Source organism: Dermacentor silvarum, chromosome 11 (genome assembly GCF_013339745.2).
Source record: "Dermacentor silvarum isolate Dsil-2018 chromosome 11, BIME_Dsil_1.4, whole genome shotgun sequence".
In the NCBI taxonomy this organism is placed as follows: Eukaryota; Metazoa; Arthropoda; class Arachnida; order Ixodida; family Ixodidae; genus Dermacentor; species Dermacentor silvarum.
In genome coordinates this window covers 90,257,415-90,277,501 of record NC_051164.1, presented here as the reverse complement: position 1 = coordinate 90,277,501, position 20,087 = coordinate 90,257,415, and the positions used below count along the sequence as shown (strand labels likewise).

General features: G+C 47.7%; 2 protein-coding genes across 3 annotated transcripts in view; one reads left to right on the top strand and one right to left on the bottom strand.

Annotated features, from left to right (window-relative positions):
- LOC119434016 (uncharacterized) overlaps nt 1–19,223 on the bottom strand; it is a 25,247-nt gene extending 6,024 nt beyond the window's left edge. The window contains exons 1-3 of the mRNA XM_037701314.2: nt 19,095–19,223; nt 10,129–11,179; nt 6,564–6,800 (exon numbers count right to left, since the gene is read on the bottom strand). Coding sequence (XP_037557242.1) covers nt 6,564–6,800; nt 10,129–11,179; nt 19,095–19,130 — 1,324 coding nt within the window. The 5' untranslated portion in view covers nt 19,131–19,223. The remainder of the gene's footprint in view (nt 1–6,563; nt 6,801–10,128; nt 11,180–19,094) is intronic.
- Nucleotides 18,412–20,087, top strand: part of LOC119434017 (battenin-like) — a 26,067-nt gene continuing 24,391 nt past the window's right edge. The window contains exon 1 of one of the 2 annotated variants that reach the window (XM_037701315.2): nt 18,412–18,701. In XM_037701315.2, coding sequence (XP_037557243.1) covers nt 18,641–18,701 — 61 coding nt within the window. In that variant the 5' untranslated portion in view covers nt 18,412–18,640. Of the gene's footprint in view, nt 18,702–19,169; nt 19,282–20,087 lie in introns of those variants that run through there. The other variant, XM_049658537.1, reaches the window with a different exon arrangement.

Genomic DNA, 20,087 nt, shown 5'->3' with positions numbered 1-20,087 from the left:
CGTGAATATGATGTACCCTCCTCCATCTTACGAGCTTCCGTAAAACTGATTTGATATAACATTGTATTTAAAAAAAAGAGTTGCAGTTTCGCCCGAAAGGCGATGCATTGGTTGCGATAGCAAATTGGATGACAGCTATACGAAGTAAGGATAGTAGATTGAGCGGCCGTATAAACTTGTAAACATTTGCATACTAACTAAATTAACAATCATGGTGTCAAGCAAGCATGAACACATCTCACTCGACCGCGGAAACCGCCGGAGCAGAACGCCCCCCTCCCCTGCCTCCAGAGCGCCTTGTGCGCCACGGAAGACGTCGCGATTCCTCCCCGCTGTCCTCCCTTGCGCGCGCGATTGAGCCGCCGTCGTCGGCTCACCCTCGAATGCTTTCACTCGCACATACAGCGTACAGCCCGTGGTGACGATGTATATTACGATGTATTACTTTATTACGAAACATCACAATGACGACGACGGCAGACATACGCCTGGAGTGACCATACAATTGCTATCGCACAAAAAGAAAGGTTTTACTTGCCGAAACTTACGATCTGGTTATATGAGGCAGGCCGTAGTGCAAGATTTCGGATAAATTTTGGCAACCTCAGGTTCCTTTATTAACGTGTACCCAATGCACGGTACACAAGTGTTTCTGAATTTCGCCCCCATCGAAATGTGGTCGGGAAGCGAACCCGCGACCTCGAGTTCAGCAGCAACGCCATTACCACTGGGCTGCCGCAGCAGGTTGTGCAAGCTTTGTGAGCAACATGTATAACTAATTACGAATCATTCTGTAAGGCCACAATAAGCGTTGCTGCATTGCCAAGATAAAATGTTGCTCTGGATGAGTGTTGATATTTGGGCTTGTTGGTACATCATGAAGGCCTTTCGGTGTAGCGCAACTAGTTCTTCCTTGTGTCCAGTTTCGCCACACCGAAAGACGTTCCTATTCAGCCCACACTATTGTAATGAGTATACCCTGCAAAATATGGTATTCGGACGCCTTTGTTTCCTGAAGGGCGTAGTATGGGTGTTTTCTTCAGAGTTATGCCTTTAAAAAAGCCCTACTAAAATCACTGTGTGTCAACAGCGTTTTGCACGTCATTCCACCCTGTAGAGTTTAACGTATTACGGTACAGATTTTCACGGCGCATCATTTACGACAAGCTTCACATTGGGTCACTTGCTTTGGGCACACTGCAAGCATGAAAAAAGAGAGCAGTGCACACCAAATCACACAGCTGTTAAAAAAAAAAAAGCTGTGCACGCCAAAGCACACACCTGATTGTTTGGAGATGTGATCATACTTGAATGTAAAAGCCGCTTAGCCATTATATAAAACGCTCGCCTGTGCTTTTCTACCGGTGACTCTGTCACGCGGCGTGCTTATATAACCTACTGAAATAATTACGTGTGCGGACTGATGAATCGGTATGTTTTCCATAGTAGTAAATCCCTGCTAAAGATACAAAAGTTTGCGTGCATCCTGATAACGTTTTCTGTATTCATCTTAACGGAATCCACATCATTCTTATGCTAATTACACGAAAACAATTACCCGACAATTACGGTACTCCCTAATGCGAAATTTGAGCGCAGTACTATCCGTTTTCATTTCGCGATATATTGGCTGGCGCGGACAATCTGTCTCGTGCCGTACATTGTAAACGCAGCAAAGTGTGGTGTGACTGCGCCTCGCTAATCGGAAGATGGCGAGAGGCAGCGCGTGGGCGCGATTCATAGCAGCCGCCGCAGACAGACCTCCGCCCATGCAGCGCTTTGTATCCATATATGGTATCAGTAGACGCGCTCGCCGTATGTCATCGGTGAACAGACGACGGCGCGCGCTACTCTGCCGCCATATCGTAGCAGTCGTCGCCGCAGAGCCCGTCTTGCGCGGCACTCAGCATTTCATCTCACACTTTCACCATACCCTACTTCTCGCGCTCTCTTCGATCTCGCCGTCTTTCATCCTCCACTGCGCTCCGCGTTCGCTCTTTCGTCTTTCGCACGGTTACGCCGAGGCACGATTACGCTCAGTACAGGAACGGGCGTCTAAGCGAGCATACTCTTTACGAACAACATACCAACATACTCTTTACGAACATACTGTTATACGGTAAACGTGATGATGATGATGATGATTTATTGGCATCCCCTTTGAAACGGGGCGGCGACAAATAGTCACCTAGCCTGCTTGATTTAATCCGGTATACTATACATGTTCTTTATCTAGCATTTTTGTATACCTCTCATTAATATTCTTTTTCAAAATTTTACCTTGTACCGCTGCCTATGATTTCAAGAGATCAGGTCGTATCCATATTTTCCCTGCTTTTTTTCCACCAGTACTCTAATCGTCTCTTGCTGATCTCTACGGCTGATCTGTTTACGTTTCCTTCCACTTTAAACCCAAGCGCTTCTGGGAGTTGCACGTTACCTACGGTTCTCGCTGGGTGGATCCCGTCGCATTCCATTAGGCGTGGGCGCTGGTAGCAGCGCCATCTTGTGAAACGTTGTCCAACGACACGTGGAACGTTTTCGTGTTACATATGGGTGTTTCCGTCGAAGCAATATAAAGCTAAAGGGAGTGCATGTAGAATTTACCGCTGCCGACGCTTCACGTCCACCCGCAGATAAATAGCATATGCTCAGTTACTGCAATAACAACTCCGTGTACTCGCGTTAAACTCTGCGTCACAAGATGGCGTTCGCGTTTATGCCCCCGGTAACCTGGCATTCCGCGAACGGTAATTACGTGTGCGGACAAGCTAAAGCTCTCTCTAGAACGCGCACGTAAACAGAGTTCGTGAGGAATTCACCGAGTTCTGTATGAATTCCGCGTCACTATTGTGCATGAACATTACGGTAAACATGGGCTTACTGGCCCGCGTTCGGAACCTTTCAGAGTAGTGCAAACGAGCTTCATTGCTGAGCGAGCTCACCGCGGCAAGCTGCACACTGGCGTCGGTACTGAACCTTCGACGCGACGACTGGCATCCGCGTGCACTGTCCTCGGCAGCGACCTTCGCGTCCAAAGACAAAGGACCGCTCTCTGACCATGCTTCGCGCGGCCAAGTATAATACACACGAGCCAATCTTTGTTGCGAGCGGGGGGGGGGGGGGGGGGGTGATAACGCTAAACTATCATGGCCTCGCTTGGTTTCGCTCCCTCCCTTCCGCTTTGCCTTCGCAGGGACGCAGAACTGATCGTCGCACATCCACAGTTCGCAACCGTGGTTTTGTTCTTGCTGAGACAGTACAGCGTATAGTACTTCAGTATAAGTAGCTGTACTAACACAAACTAAACTGGGTCTCCAGGGTTCGTAGAGGAGCTAGTATAGTAAATTATTTAGGGCGCTCTGAGGATCCTCAGTAATTTTTTTTTTTCATGGTATCAAGGTCCACAACCGTCCTTTCACGCAACAAGGGCTGAGAGAGAAATCCAAAACCATTAAATGTCAAGTCGGTAAACCATTAAATATGGCTTAACAAACTGCCCAATCACAGGCCCTTTTGAAGTGCAAACTGAATTTCATAAGGTGCGTGTGTCCCTTCGTACATTACGTCATACGTAAATGTCTGTCTTGGAGGTACGGTTGCACGCACACAGTTGAACAGTCCCTCGCAAGGGGTCACCAGCACGTATCATGCATCTGGTATCGCGTATCGCGACAATCACGTATCGCGGTTATGCAGTAACGATAACACGCGAGCGTCAAGCTAAAACTCTTCTGAACCGCCCTGTGTTCCCAATCACAGGCTGTGTTTACAATGGATGTGTATTGCAAACCTGTTTCGGGAGATATCATAGACGCTGACTGGGTGAACGACACGAAGCTTGCCCACGTCATATTATAATTCATTCGTACGTTACGCCACATGTAAGGGTTGCATCATGGACTCCGAGCTCGCGCTGCGCACACCGCGCGTCGCCCTGTCTTGGAGGCTATCTGGTATCGCGTATCGCGACAATCACGTATCGCGGTTATGCAGTAACGATAACACGCGAGCGTCAAGCTAAAACTCTTCAAGTGAATGAACCGCCCTGCGACGGTACCTCATGTTCCGCGATGCACGCGCCACCTGGAAGACAGAGGCGTCGAAAAAATATATGTCAGGGTAAGAGAGAACTAAGCGTTAGTTTTGTTTATTACAGCGAAGCTGCTAGGCGGAACCAAAATCTGTCAATCCGGTGTGCGCAGAAATGTGGGCCGATCCTGGTGATAGTGCAGAAAGGGTCCAAGCGCAATGGCACTAACCCCTGTGGCACGGTGTAAGAAGTAACACCGTGCCCTGTGGACTCCGGGTGGTGGGCTCCGGGACCGGTAACGCGCCCTTGAACTACCCTTGCCACAAGAGAAAGAGAGGCGCGCCATTGGCTGCGCCGTCAGTGGCGTCGTTCTCTCCGTCGCAGCCGAGCTCGCGTGCAGCAGTTTCTCTCCAACTTCAACATGGGTAGGCCACGCATCGTACGAACTCCCGAACAGCAGGCAGCTTACGAAGAACAGCGCCGACAGCAGCACCGTGAGAGAGCTCGTGTTCGCGCTGTGCCGATCCTACAGTCCGGGCAGAAGAACAGGCCCGGGTGGCCGAGCGGAATGCAGCAACTGCGTACCGAGGATTCGGCAGCCCACCAAGCCGTCGTTTAATGAACTGTCGGGATTAACCCAGTGATAAACACCGGGGCCGCACGTTTCAGCTTCGCTGGTTAACCATATGTACGGAGTGCTTGGGCAGAGATTCTTTAAAATTTTTATTCTGTAAAATTGTAGATATCCAACGCACACTTTGGAATCCGTGGGAAGCGAAGCTTTCGTTAAGCGGTTAAGTGCCGTAAAAACTAGTTGTTCTGCAACCCGTTTTTCAGTATAACGATTACGCTTGCCTGGTCCGGCAAATCAGCAACACGCGGGAAACCCCACCGCGGATTACACTGCCTCCTGGATCAACCCACATTCCATCACGCCATCTCTAGCAACGGTACAGTTTACTAATTGCACTATCTCCAGGACCGGGCCACCTTATCCGGCAAAAAGCCGCCGACCCAGCAGACGCACCAAACCCCGGAAGAGAAGGCACGGAAAGTTCCGCTTTAATAAAGGATCTGTGCGCTCGAAGGCGTACGTTTGTTGCAGTGAAGATATTCAGGTACCGTATGTTGTTTCACTGCTCAGTTACGCAGAGAACGGAGCCTGCAACTGGCACGTGTGCAGGGGTAATATAGATGAGTGTTGTGCTGCATGGGCTATTCGGTAACGCAGCAGCAAAGTCCGGGAAGGTTCGTAAAATCTCGCGAGGCCAATGCCTCAGTCTGAATCACGCTTGTCGCGGGGCTGCATATCTGACCGGAAAACAGCTGCATTGCGTTTGGGGTGGCTGCAGCACCTCTTTAGGTAACCTATTGCTCCACGCACTTGCTCATGCCGGATAGAACATGCAGCTGCAGCTTGACGTTTTTCCGGATGATCGTTCTTTTTTTGCACATGCTTTGAAAGTGCGTCACCGAGCTGGAGAACTGCTGTTGTATTCCTGGGTCAGCGGCGCGTGCACACTGGTCTGCTATATACAGAATCGTTCAGGGACACACTGGTACTGCATATCACTTTCCTTTGCCAACGCGTTCTTTAACGCGTTGTTTTAGCGCATTCAGCACGTTGAGCTAAACTGAATGCATTAAGGTCAAGGTTAATGAGCTGCAACTTGAACGTCAGGTAATTGTGATATGTTTTTTTGACGTCACGACTATATCGATGACACCAGGTCCGGCATTTTAAAACCAACTTTAGTATCAAATTAAAATGTTAAACGTTTCCCGTCCGCAGGCGTTCATGCGCCTTTCCAAGCAAATGTTCATGACGGGTAAAAAAAATTTTACGCTATCTATTGCGCCATTGTGAGAAGGGCCATTTTCGTCTGAATAGGCAGCATGTTTCTGCGATCACTGCTTAACATTACTGAACTTTTGGGGATTCGTTAAAAACGGAAATTTTTACTGACCAGGCTAACTAGCGTGATAATCGCCAATGCTATAATTAACAAAATTTCACCAACTCTAATTAAGACGACTGTTACAGCTATTTTATGTTCCCGCTCTTTCAAAAAAAAAAATGCAATGCTGGGAACTGTTAAATGGAACAGCAACACATTTCACGGCACACTTTGTATTTCACGAAACAGGTGTTAGGCACAGTTTTAAGCGCTAAGTCTCTCCAACTGCAACGTGGACCCTGAAGACTATTTAAAAGTTAATTAGTGAAATTTTGCAATTAGTAATCGTAGTGGCGATAATTGCGCAAATTCTGATGCCTGTCACTGCTGTGACGAATTATTCAGCAAAACTTACCTAATCTCGAGTACTTTGTGTTCGTTGAAGTCTGGGGACAGCCAGCGCAGAAATGCGGATATAGAAGGCACCGCACGTTGTCGAATTTCCCGCGTTCTTCCTTGAGAAGGACGTCGCTTTTAGTTTTGAGTCTTCGTCGGCTTGTCCGCTCACCGTGTATTCAATACTGTCTTTTTTTTTTTTTTTTTTTTGTAGATTGTAAAACGAGTGCACTTACGCAGGTAGTACAGCCATTCTTCGTAGGCGAGTCCCAATATGACCATCTGCGCAGCCGCAAAGCAGGAGCCCACGAGCGCCATGGCGGGGTCGCTGATCTTGAGGACCTTCACGAAGAGGAAGACGATAGGCACGTTCAGGGCCACGCCCACCACGGTGGAGACGGACTGCACCGTCGAGTAGTAGGCCACCGTCCAGGAGTACATCTTGCGCACGTAGAAGTACGCGATTCCCGAGGCTGCCAAGAGCACGCATATATATATATATATATATATATATATATGAGAGAGAGAGAGAGAGAATGAGAAATTAAGCACAACTTCGCGGTTATCTTTGGTTTATTTACTCAACAGTTTCAGTCGGTGGACCGACCTTTTTCAAGGGACATCACTTTCGAGATATTTCACGAACTTTGCGGAGGAATGCATTGGCGTTCCAGTTAGTTTCTTAACAAAACATCGCTTTATGCATTGAAGCACAAAATTAACTGGAACGCCAATGCATTTCTCCGTAAAGTTCGGGAATTGATATCTCGCAACTGTTGTCATCCCGAGAATTCGTTTCAAGTGGATCCGTCTTGCAAACTCCACGGCTAATATTTGTAAATTGCAATATGGGCCATCAGGTAATTAGTTAAAAGTTTAATTAGTGAATTTTTGATAATTATTCGATTGTGCATTTCAATTTCTTGTGCAAGTAATGTCCGCCTCTGCGAGTAGACCAGCTCACTGAACTAGAATTGTGCTATCTGCCACAGGCAACCTTTAAGAATTTTTGAAAGTGCTCACTGAAACACCCTGTATATACATGTACACATCGCACCACCGACCCTGCGACAGCTCCCTAAAAGCAGTTCCCCAAAATTTTCTGTAAAGGTTACGAATTCGGGCTCGTTTTACAATTTCACCAACGTTGCGTCGTGTTACGAAAAATAAATTCTGTTCGCGGAACAGTTTCGTTCGTCGCGATGCCCGAACCTGCCGTTGAAAGCCTTCCGATGGTGAACGGATTCAAGCGAGATGTGCTTGCTTCGAGAAAGTTTATATGGACAATTTTATAAAGCAGGCGAAATCTGTAACACCAGTCTAGCCCGAAAATGTCACTGTGATCTGAAATCAATGCATGGGTGGGACTCCTGCGCCATCTTGATGCAAACGCAAATTTCTGCGCCAAGCACAGAAAATTGACCGCAATTGCGCCACGTTGCGCCATAACGGATTCGGTATGTGTACTCTGGCAGTGGCCGCGAACAGTGCGTGAGCTGATTCGTTCTCCGAAAAAGAGTGCAGCCGTTCACATTCTGCAGAATGCGCGACGGCGCCTCCCGCACAGTTTCTCGTAATTTTCGCGCTTTTAACCCCGGGCTTTCGGCGCGCGCGCGGCCACTCCATGCTGTTGTCGCAACGGCCAGGGCGGGTGTATTTAGAGTGTACTAGAATAAGTTGAGTGGCAGAGGTGCACCTCCGTAGCGGAGGTGCATAACAACGAAAAGTAGGCTGAGAGCGCATGCGAACGAACTAGATATTTATAGGGAAGCGCGCTCTGCAGCGGATTGGCGTCTCTGTCCCCAGGGCCGGTATAACGTATAACTATTCCAATCCGTTTTCTATGCCCATATGAACGAGGTCCTGCGCCATTTTGACCTATCACGAAAGGGCTAATGGCGGATTTGGCATAAAATGTCGCAGTTTCCCCCGAAAGGCGAAGCATCGATTGCGATAGCAAATAACTGGACAGTAATATACGAAGTAACAGTAGTTTTATCGGCCATATAAACTTGCAAACATTCGCTTACTTCCTGAATTAACAAGCATGGTGTCGCGCGCACTAGCAAATATATATGAGCACATCTCACTCTATGACCGCGGGAACTCGCTGTCAAATCGCTGGAGTCAGGAAGCGTGGCCCCAGCAGCGAGCAAATTGACCTTCGTGCTGCCTCTCGCGTCAACGCGAACTAAGCGACGAAAACACAGCGCACACGAAGCTATCAGCACTCGCACTCTGTCCCCAGTCGCAGATGGCTTTCAAGATAGGGCCCGCGCGGCCGCGTCATACGCAGCAGCTGCCATAGTAGAACCCAACCCCTCCGTCCCGTTCCTCCGGTGCCTTGCGCGTGACGGAAGACGGCGCGCTTTCCCCCTCTCACATACAGCATACTCATGCACCCTCTCATGCTTTCACTCGCACATGCAGCATACAGCGCGCGGCGACGATGTTATCGCCCTATAGACTTTATACAGAACATCACGGCGACGGCAGAAATGCGCCTGGAGTGTCCATATGATTGCAATAAAAACAGATTGGATTAGTTTTACGTTATACCAGCCCACGGTTGATTGCGGCTCTCTTGGCCTGCGGTGACATATGGTGACCCAGAAATTATGTTACCGCGTCTATTGGACCACATAGTTTGAGAACATTTTCCGCTATCATCATGAGCGTCTGCGCGGGGATGGGACAGAGCCTGTCGTAGTTCGATCGTACCGCCATCGATGTTTCCGGCTTTACAGTAAAGAATGCGCCGTGTCGCTGCTCGACCCACTCTTCCATAATCTGGTACGTTATAGCTATACAAAGCGCGCTTCTACTGTATGCGATCCGTGTTGGTTTATTCTGCGTTTCTTCGTGGTTTCTAAGTGCGCTGCCATATTCCATTATTCCACCAAAATTTAGATTGGCCTGCTCCAAAAAGCAATTTTACTTGCTCCAAAATGACTCTGGGCAGTCCCACCCCTGTCAATCTGTTGCTTATCAGTATTTACTGTGCCTAACTTTTCGCTGCTTGTGTGCTGTGTGTAAAGGTTAGTCCTTCAACAAAGTGCGCATGTGTCTCTGAAAAGACATGTGCTCGGGGACAAGCTTTTAAATTTTTTGTTTCATGCGCCCTGCATTTCAAGACGTCATTTGAATGTTTGTATGCGGAACTATTGTACAAGCCTAACACTATCTCCCGGTCAAGATGCAGGAAATGCTGTCAGGTCGTTTCGCATGAAGCCTGCGCTGCGTGAAGCGAATGGGAACGTGCAAATACCGTTTTGCTTCGTGGTTGAAATGAATAGCTAAGTGTAGGTCCTCTTTAACTAGTTTAGGAAGCGCAGGATATATTTCGACAGCGTGTTTCGGGACCAGATTCTTGCCAAGGTATAAGAGAGTACTTAAAACCATAGAGTCTGTAGGAAACTATGCTCAATATTACCTAAACATACGCAAAAACAGCGTAATCAGCGATGTCGCACTGCATGGCGTCGTGGTGGGCGAAACTCAAAAACGGAAAGTTTGACCCTCGTTTTCCCCGATAATATTCAGCTCCTATCCGCAAAATAAATTCAAATTAGGTTTTAAAAGAATGAACTCGTACACTAAACTGATTTGGTGTTTCTCTAGTGTTCTAAAGAACAAGGTAACACAGACGAGGCATTCGTGTCGCCTCGTTTATAACCGTGTTTGTCCGTTCCCCTGCAGCTGGTGCGTGCGCGTCTGGTCGCCGCATTGCTTCAGCTCTAGACGCACCAATGATCCACTTTTGAACTTCATCGCTTGATCGAAGTTATTATGTATACTCACACGACAGGTCAAATATGACGCAGCAGGTGGCCCCGAAGAGACACCACAGCTGCACACGTCCCCTGTTGGGCCGAGGCTTAATCGCATTTCTGAAGCTTTCGGTCAGGTTATGCAGCTGGAAGAAGTTCTTCAGCCTTAGCGACAGCCCGTCCTTCGCGTGCTCGGGCTTCGCGAGGTTCTTGATGGCAGCGAAGGCCCATACGAGCGCGAACGACTCGAGCGCGAAAGACGAGTACAGCACGGGCTTCCAGCCGAAATGGCCGTACACCTGGCCGCCGACGTAGCTGCCCAGGGGACCACTTAGCGACATCACTATGCTGAGCGCGAAGAACCTCACGCGCCTGCGGTCCTCCCTGGTCGACAGAGTCGCCGCGCTGAAGACGGCCGTAAGGATGCTGATGGGTCCTCCGCACAGGCCGTCCGGAACCATGGACAGGATGTTCGCGTAGAGCGGCATCGCCATGTGGTACACGGTGAAGATGTCCAGCAGCGTGCTCGCCATGAAACCCACCATGGCGGTCACCAGCGGCGTCCGGTAGCCGTACTTGTCGCACCAGGGCCCGACGAAGATGGCCATGACCGCCGAAGGTGCCAGGAGCACGATGGCACGCATCATGCTCGTCGTGCTGGCGTACTGTTCGGCCTTGTCCTTGACGTCCTCGAAGTCGTCCAGATGAGAGCAGACGCTGGAGTTGAGGGCGAGCGTGTTGAGGCAGGACTTCTGAATGAGCAAGTCCTGGACCACTGTGGCGCTCATCCTTCGAGCCACCACGTAGAGCGCCAGGTATATCTCGAGCCTGGCGACCAGTAGGGCGTTGATAGCACGACGCCAACCGGGTGCGCCCTTGCTGACGACGCCGACGTCTTCGACGGACTTGCTACTCGCTTGTTCGATTGTGTCCCCGTCGCTACATTCCACGAGAAATACGGGTTGACGACGGTCGGGCGTCTCGGGGTCGCAGTCGTCGAGCGTTTGAGCCGGAGTTGCCGCACTGACTTCGGCGCTCATTTCGAGAGTCGACGACCGGGCTGTTCTGATCGGTTCTTCGCTCTGTTAAAGCGGAATAAAAGGGAAAGGAATTAAAATCTGCAACAGGCTGATCGAAATGGCGTAGAAAAGGTAGGGTTCGGCAGCAGCTTGAACTCCTCCGTCTCTGAACCTATATCAGCCGTTTGTCCGGATATTTTACTGAATTAAGCACGCAAGCGCCCGCTCACTGCGTTGCGTGCCTTTCACATGTGATCGTACGTACGTGTATACAAAAGACGCAACCGCGCACTGTGGGCATTTATTCTTGGTAGCCGACAAGCTTGTTGTGGACGGATTTCGCGTATCCGTCCTAAGAAAATGTTTCAATGGAGCGAGACGGTAAAACATGCGCTTCCGCATGAGACTCGACATTAGGCGAGGTCACCGTTCCTATATATATATATATATATATATATATATATATATATATATATATATATACAGTAAACAACGACTGTCTACATAAATAACCGTCACGTCATTTGAAAAATGGCTTTGCTTGAATTAAGTCTTTCGCGCTCTCACAGGACGCTCTCAATGCAGGTTCCCGCTTGTAGCGAAGTATCGCTTTCATCGAACCTCCCAGATGCTCACTTGGCTTTCTCATCTACTTTAATTAAGCAAGGACCGCACATGCATACGAATGTACTCACTTTGCTGGAGTTGCGCCTATCGCAAGCAAAGTAAATGCCAATATGCCGTTGTCAGCAAAGGGCCTTTACTTCTTTTGCAATGGGAAGTACTTAATTTATTGGGACTGGGCACGTTCTCAGTAAATACGTTACATTGCTTTTTTTTATATTCAAGTGACCGAATTGAAGTGGCCCCGTTAGCTCCTGCACGCATTAGCCGCGCTTGGCGCGAACGCACCTGAGGTTCTTGTCTTCTGAAACCGGCTGCAGCACGTGCGACGTAAGTACCGACTGCATACGATGTCGACTCGTTACTGGCGCTAGGTTTATCCTGCCGGCACGCTATACATAGAGCGAAGGAAAAAAAATAAGAGTTGTGTGCCTGACGCACATTGAGTCACTGGCGCTGCCGGGTCGTATGAGTGAAAGCAAAGGTAACACGAGGAAAGCCCTTATCGATGTCCACTTCACCGTCTTGTACAGCTGGCTGAGTATATGTTTTATCGATAACCCGCGCAGGCTATAGGAGTGTTATTGCACGGCGTCGGTTCCGATAGCTTTGTGCTTGCGGTACTACTTACTCTACATAAACATGCAGCAAACATCTACGGGGTAATGTAATGCTTGCTGTACGTAAGCAGCCTGCATCCAGATTCACAGCTCGCGCAGGTTTTCGAATCGTGTTGACAGCGCCAATTGTGTGTCGGAAGCACGAACGATAAGGTTATCATGCACAGTCGCATTTACTATTTACCCTTCTCAGCCAAGCAACGGCGTGCCCCTGTGAAGAAATAAAATATATCGTTTTGCTTAGAAAACCGTCGCTGGCGCGTGGATTTGGGCACCACCTACCTATTGGCGGTGGAAATGGCGGCCAAACTTCTTTTCCTGTGTTCCGTGTCCTAACCACAGCGCTAGCTGGTTAGGTCATTGTGACGTCACCGATTTTATAGTTTATTTTGCATATTTGGGCCATTGTGCAGGGAAAACGCTTGGAAGTTTTAAAGTTACGTCTTTCATTTGTTTACAATGTAGTGTAATGCTTTATCGATAAGCAACTAACGAGACCTGAGAAGAGGTTATCAGGATCTGTTATCAGGATTAGGACCACGGGAGCTAGTGGGGAAACTTTAACGTCATCATCCTCATCAGCCTATATATTCATGTCCACTGCAGGACGAAGGCCTCTCCCTGTGATCTCCAATTACCCCTGTCTTGCGCTAGCTGATTCCAACTTGCGCCTGCAAATTTCCTAACGTTATCACGTACCCTCCTAGTTTTCTGCCGTCCTCGACTGCGCTTCCCTTCTCTTGGTATCCATTCTGTAACCCTAATGGTCCACCGGTTATCCATCCTATATATACGCATTACATGGCCTGCCCAGCTCCATTTCTTCCGCTTAATGTCAACTAGAATATCGGCTATCCCCGTTTGTTCTCTGATCCACACCTCTCTCTTCCTGTCTCTTAACGTTAGTCCTAAGATTTTTCGTTCCATCGCTCTTTGTGGGGTCCTTAACTTGATCTCGAGCTTCTTTGTTAACCTCCAAGTTTCTGCCCCATATGTTAGCACCGGCAGAATGCAATGATTGTACACTTTTCTTTTCAACGACAGTGGTAAGCTCCCAGTCAGGATTTGGCAATGCCTGCCGTATGCACTCTGTTACGGGCCGAGGTTTGGGGGTACCTTCAACAGCGTCTGTTTGGAGCTCGAACCAGGTTGACCATCGGAGAGGGTCCGGCAGGGAAGATGAGGCGACGTAAAAACAAGTAACAGAAGTTTAATACATGGTTACGAGTGAGTGAGCAGTGTGCTCCAAAGAAAGCGTACAAGAAAAGTTCAGCGTGCATGCACCTGCACGCTAGGGCAAAGCAAAAGTGTTCTCCACGCGGCTTCTGGCTGGCTTTCTTATACCCTCCACCATCCGGGCAGTCTCCCCCTCTCTTCTATCCCACTGCAGGACATGAGGCAAACCAGACGGAGTGGAGATGGTGGGTGACCGGAGCGGGGTGAACGTCCTCAGCGGGGGAAGAAAGGTTGAGGGCGGCACGTCAGGTTTCGTCTCTGACCCTCGCGACTGACACGCCTATTCATGTTGACGAGCGAGATCGTTAGGCACGCCGATTACAATGCGTCGCACGTGGTCCGAGCGTGGTCGCTCAACGTGAATCGGAATTTAATACACGTGTCCGGGCATCGCAGTTCTAAAGGAATCGTAGCAACTCCAATCCAATTTTATTCTTCTGTAAATTTCTTTCTCATGATCAGGGTCCCCTGTGAGTAATTGACCTACATAAACGTACTCCTTTACAGACTCCAGAGGCTGACTGGCGATCCTGAATTCTTGTTCCCTTGCCAGGCTATTGAACATTATGTTTGTCTTCTGGATATTAATCTTCAACCCCACTTTTACACTTTCTTGGTTACGGTCCTCAATCATTTGCTGCAATTCGTCCCCATTGTTGCTAAATCGGACAATATCATCTGCAAACCGAAGGCTGCTGAGATAATCGCCGTTGCATCTCACTCCCAAGCCTTCCCAGTCCAAGAGCTTGAATACTTCTAAGCATGCAGTGAATAGCATCGGAGAGATAGTGTCTCCGTGCCTGACCCCTTTCTTGATAGGTAACTTTCTACTTTTCTTGTGGAGAACCAAGGTTGCTGTGCAATCCTTGTAGATATTTGCCAAGATATTCACGTATGCCTCTTGTACTCCTGGATTACGCAATGCCTCTATGACTGCTGGTATCTCTACTGAATCAAATGCTTTTTTTCATAATCTATGAAAGCCATATAGAGAGGTTGACTGCACTCCGCAGATTTCTCTATTACCTGATTGATGACACGGATACGATCTATCGTAGAATATCCCTTCCTGAAGCCAGCCTGTTCTCTTGGTTTCTTAAGTCACGTGTTGCCCTGATTCTATTGGAAATTATCTTGGTGAACATTTTATACAATATTGAAAGCAAGCTAATGGGTTTATAATTCTTCAATTCTTTAACGTCTTCCTTATTATGTATGAGTATAATGTAGGCGTTCTTCTAACTTTCTGGTACACTTGAAGTCGAGAGAGGCATTGCGTATAAAGAGCCGCAAGCTTTTCAAGCGTGGTATCTCCTCCATCTTTGATTAAATCAACTGTTATTCCATCTTCTCCAGCAGCTTTCCCCCTGGTCATGTCTTTCAAGGCCCTTCTAACTTCATCGCTATAGTTATAGAAGGAGCCTCTGTATCCTGTTCATCACTTCTTCGAATGAAAGTAGCTTGGCTGCTCTGGGTACTGTAACACTTTAACATACGGGGTGATAATTTTGAAGTTTTCCAGAATTTTCTAATATCGTCTGTGGCAGATAGCATAATTCTTGTCCCTGAGCTGGATTATCCGAAGAGGTGGACATCACTAGCACGGTAAATGAAAACGCATATTAAACTACTGAACAAAACTCACTAATTAACTGATTAATTAATTACTTTACGGCACATCTAGCAATTGTATAATTGTATAAGGTGAGTTTGCAAGACGTATCCACTTGAAATGAATCTACAGGATCTCACCAGCAAAACCGCCGACATCGCAGCCTGGGAGAAACCGTGTCTATGAGTGCGCACAAGCCCGTAAAACAGCACTTCCGACAAGCTTTACCAATGCAAATCTTCAGCGTGTAGGTCGCTCATCGATGAAAGGCACGTAGCGGTTCCCAAGATTGGTGTTCATGATATGGTTAAAGTGAGAGGACGTGATGCGATAAGTGCCGCATTGTCTGAGTAATTGTACTATACTTTTTGTTCTATGAAAAATGTATACTTGAATCTGTGGTCATCCAGCTTTACATTCCTAAGTGAGCGCACATGCGCCCGGCCGTTGCAGTGAAGAGAGGAGAGAAGAAAAAAATGTGTCGTGGTTACACGCCAAACAACAGACCAACGCCTCCTGCGTTGAACAGACGCAGCGAACGTTTCTTTATGTGGAAATGACAAGATAAATGCCTCGAACGCAGCCGGAAACGGTTCATCCAAATAAGCTTGGAGTCGGTAACAGCAGGAGCTCACGTGCAAGCAGGGCCGGTATTTTGTAGCGATGCCTTATTCTATACTATAATAGTCGGGTACAACTTTAGAAGGCAGCGGCATGTGCCCCCTCAAAGGCGGGTGCATACTAGCCTCCACCAATGGGCGCGCACTTAAGACTTGCGTCATGAGCTGGACGGCCGGTGTCCCCGCCGACGGTATGGTGTCTAGAAGGGGGAGGTGAGAGCAACGGCGGCGGCGGAGTGTTGCAAGCAATCATGACAGCAGCGGCGGCGCTGCAGTCGACAGCAAGATCGCTCCCCGCCCCCGGGCGCGGAGGCACGGCGGTTGGTGCTGCGGGTTTCGAAGCGGGCGTTTTTCTTCGCAATTAGCGGTCGCATATTTGAAATAACTAGGGTTAAGCTAATGCATATCGTGCCTTGTTAGTAGAGTAAATAATAAGTGAATAGCAGCTATCCTCTGATGAGTGGTTAAGTGTTAAAATGCATTAGATTCGGGCACGCCACGGCCGGCACAAATATTTTTCGCTCGTCTCGGTCGCACGCGTTCTACGTGCTTTCCCGAATCGTCGGGAGTGAAAAAAAGAATGATTTCAGCTAATGCGAAGAAGATTGTGGGTAAAAAAAGCTGCACCGATTTCTAGGCTCGCAGTGAAGAGCTCCTTAGGTCATATTACTGCGACGCACTGCATCCTGCTCGTCAACTTGGTTAATACGTACCAATATATGATGCTTTAGAAATCATTCCACGTAGGAGTTAAGTAAACAAACTTATTTTAGTCGCTGATGAACTAGAACGGCGGGGACATGAAGAATACTCAAAAGGACGACATACAGCACTTGCTTATATATGATCCCCATTATACAGGGTGTCCCAACTATGATGCAACAAGATTGAAAAATATGCAAATGTCCCGTAGCTGTACAGAACCAAGGCAATGTTGTTTGCCGTCGCTTGTAGATACTCAGATTATTTTTGCATTCCGCCTAAATGCATAATTAGTCTTCATTAATGAATCAACTTCTCAAATATTATAATTAGATGAAAAGTGTCACTGTGAAAATTGTAGAGCAACTTGAAAAACTACCGATACAGCTTTCTGTAGCTCAATACGTGCTACATAAAAGTGTTTTTCCAAGCGTGAAAGAAGCCCGCGAATACACGCAAAATTGCCGCGCGACTGGCCGCTCGAGGCACTTCGCGTGTATTCGCTGGCTTCTTTCACGCTCGGAAAAACACTTTTATGCTCGTAGCACGTATTGAGCAAAAGAAAGTTGTATCGGTAGCTTATTAAGTTGTTCAACAATTTTCACATTGACACTTTTCATCTAACTAATATTTGAGAAGTTGATTAATTAAGACTAATTATGTAATTAAGCGGAATGCAAGAAATAATCGGAGTATCTACAAGCCACGGCAAACAACGTTGCCTTGGTTCTGTCCAGCTACGGGGCATTAGGATATTTTTAAATCTTGCTGCATGATAGTTGGGACACCCTGTAGATGATTCAACTGGGGTTTGAAGTGCAGCTCGCATATCTTCCAAGTCCTGTTTAAGGCCTTATATGCACGGGGCCCGGGCCTCTGCCACGCTTTAAGTGCCTCATCCTCATCAGGCACGGAGAAAAGGGATGTTTTTTTTTTTTCTGCTTTTCTAGCAGAAACATAGCCCGGCGCAAAACAGTGCGTCTGTCGTTTCATGCGTCTTGCCATGGCTTCTTACGGCACGGCAACGTGTAAAACTATTGTCACCACAAGGAGGTACAACTGCACAGCGTGAATGCAAACAGAAATGATCAAATGAGCCTTGGAGCTAAAAGAACCGAACAGAACCATGCAAACCGAGCGCACTCGCTAGCTCCGGCAGCAGCCAAACTACAGCGGAGGCATCTTAGTGTCGACGCGCGCGCCACCACTCGGCATCATGAATCACTGCAACACGCGCCGCGCTCTCCGACGGCTGCGTTGCTCCCTCATAAATAGGGGTTTTAGGCGGGGCCTCTCCTGTCTTTTTAAGTTGTACCCGACTTATCATCCACCGCTCACGGCCGGCTGATCCTGTTGATAACGCGAGCGGACCGTCGCTCTGACTACTGACAAAGCGCGATAAGCGCGAAAATGCATTAGCACCGTAAAGGCATCGCTACAAAACACCGGCCCAGACGATGCTCATAACGACAACCCCTACGCAGGCAAACCTAGCGCCCCCAACGACAGTCTGCCTCATAATAACAAAAATAAATCTCGAAGGCCATGCTTTTGTGCGCAGCACGTACCGGAAGCGATTACAGAAGTCGGACAAAGATCATAGCTGGTTTTGGCTATGGCTATCCGTCTCACAAGGTGGCGTCCTCTAGAATAAAAATGCTGATCTTAAAGGCTATGCTTTTGGTAATTGCATGCGGCAAAATCTGTTGCGGGAGCCGGAAACACCGAGACGTTGAGCCAAACTCGAAGTATCTCGGGTATTTCTCTTTCGCCGTGCTTTTGTGTAATGCACGCGCAAAAAAAGAAGAAAGAAAAAAAGAGAACTCATGATCTTTTTTTTTTTTTTTTTTTTTTTTTCTGGTTGCGTTCTGCTTTTATTATATGTCTTCCTCTCTAGTGCAATCACTTCTTAAGTTGTCGGGTTGCCGGCGCGTTCTTTTTTTTTTTTTTTTTTTTCGGGTTCTTGCGTAATGTTAAATGTTGCGCGTAAGTACCGATAACACGGGAAAATGCTGCCCAGCGCCGTGAACTATCTATGCAGAAGGGTACCTCGACAGTTATGATGGTGTAGTGCTCTTACAGCTGTTGTGCCATCGACGAAAGCAGCGAAATGCCCACGAACCCGTCGTCCGAACTTGAGTATGGAGATGAAGTTCTGCCTTCGCTGAGAGGTCCAACAACGTTTTCATTTTGTTTTGTACTCTAGAAATTGAGTGTTGTCTCGCTGCTCAACGCAGCACCCAACTGCTGTGTGACGAACGCGCTTTATGGAGTTGTTTACAGTGCGCCGCTGTGCCGCATGACTCAAAAGGAAGCAGACGCGTATTCGCGCTAATTCGATCGCGCAAGTTGCGCTTTGTTCGTTGTCATTTACGGTTGATTCTCTTTAACTTCGTCGGTCATTTAAAAAAGTTGCCTGAACACGCAAAATAGTATAAAAAGTGGGCGGAATGAGTTTGTGAAGCGCGAACAAAAGCGCTGAAAGCGAAACTTGAGTGGGGAAAATATAGAGGTAGCTATATGAAAGAAATATATATCATATAATAACACATAAGGCTACTCACGAGGCGTTGGAAACCTTGCGCGTTGCGGCTCGGCATTCCGGATATCACCGCGTCTTCTGTTGGTATTTCGACTTCTCCCGTCCGTATTTTCCGCCTCTTTCTACGCACCGGGCTGCAAGAGCGCGTCTGCCAGAGCCATGAGTATGAACGGAAACGGGAGGAATCATGCGGATGTGCCAACAATAAGGTCGTTTTATTTGTGCGTTCCTTGCATGTTCAGCGCGTGCGGTTTGCTGCGTCGACCGCGGTGAGGTAATTTATAGCCATTTAACCGGTCTGTATTCGCGCATGGCACCCAGACAGATGACACATGCGTTGAAACTTATTTTGTTTAGAGTGACACGATCGCTATATACATCCATGCAGATATCACGCTTACATCTATTGTCACTCAAGAGCGACTTTGTCCGCGTAAGAAAATTGGCGGCACAGAAGTTTGAAGGATCGAACGAAGCAAGCAAACAAACAAAAGCAGCTGCGTACGAGCTGGAGTCAGTCTAGCATAACCAATAAGTTCTGCCTGGCCAGCTAAATGTAAAACCGTTTTATGTTACGTTTGCCTTGAGACCATATCCACTAAACAAGGTGGTACTCACGAGTATCAATCTTTTTCAAGGGGGCTAACTTTGATTGAGGCAGTCATGTGCCTCTCCAGTCAGATTATAACTTATAACCGCACTTTTCAAATACATAGAAGGGGTAATGTAAACATGTGAAGATGCAGGCACATGACATAGTGCCAATGCTGTTGCTGTTCATGGCTGCCTTTTCATTTTCATATTTGCTTACTGATCAGTTGTACATGTATGAATAGCACATGCAAATGATCCACTTCATTAAAAACGTGCTTTATTTAAAACTGGCATGCTTTGTTTTCTTACTTTTGGTGTATAATTTTTGGAATGACAACTATTGATTGTACTTAATTGTATTATGTATGTTGTCACTTGTACAGCACACATACAATCAAACTGTGATATATGTAACTAATAT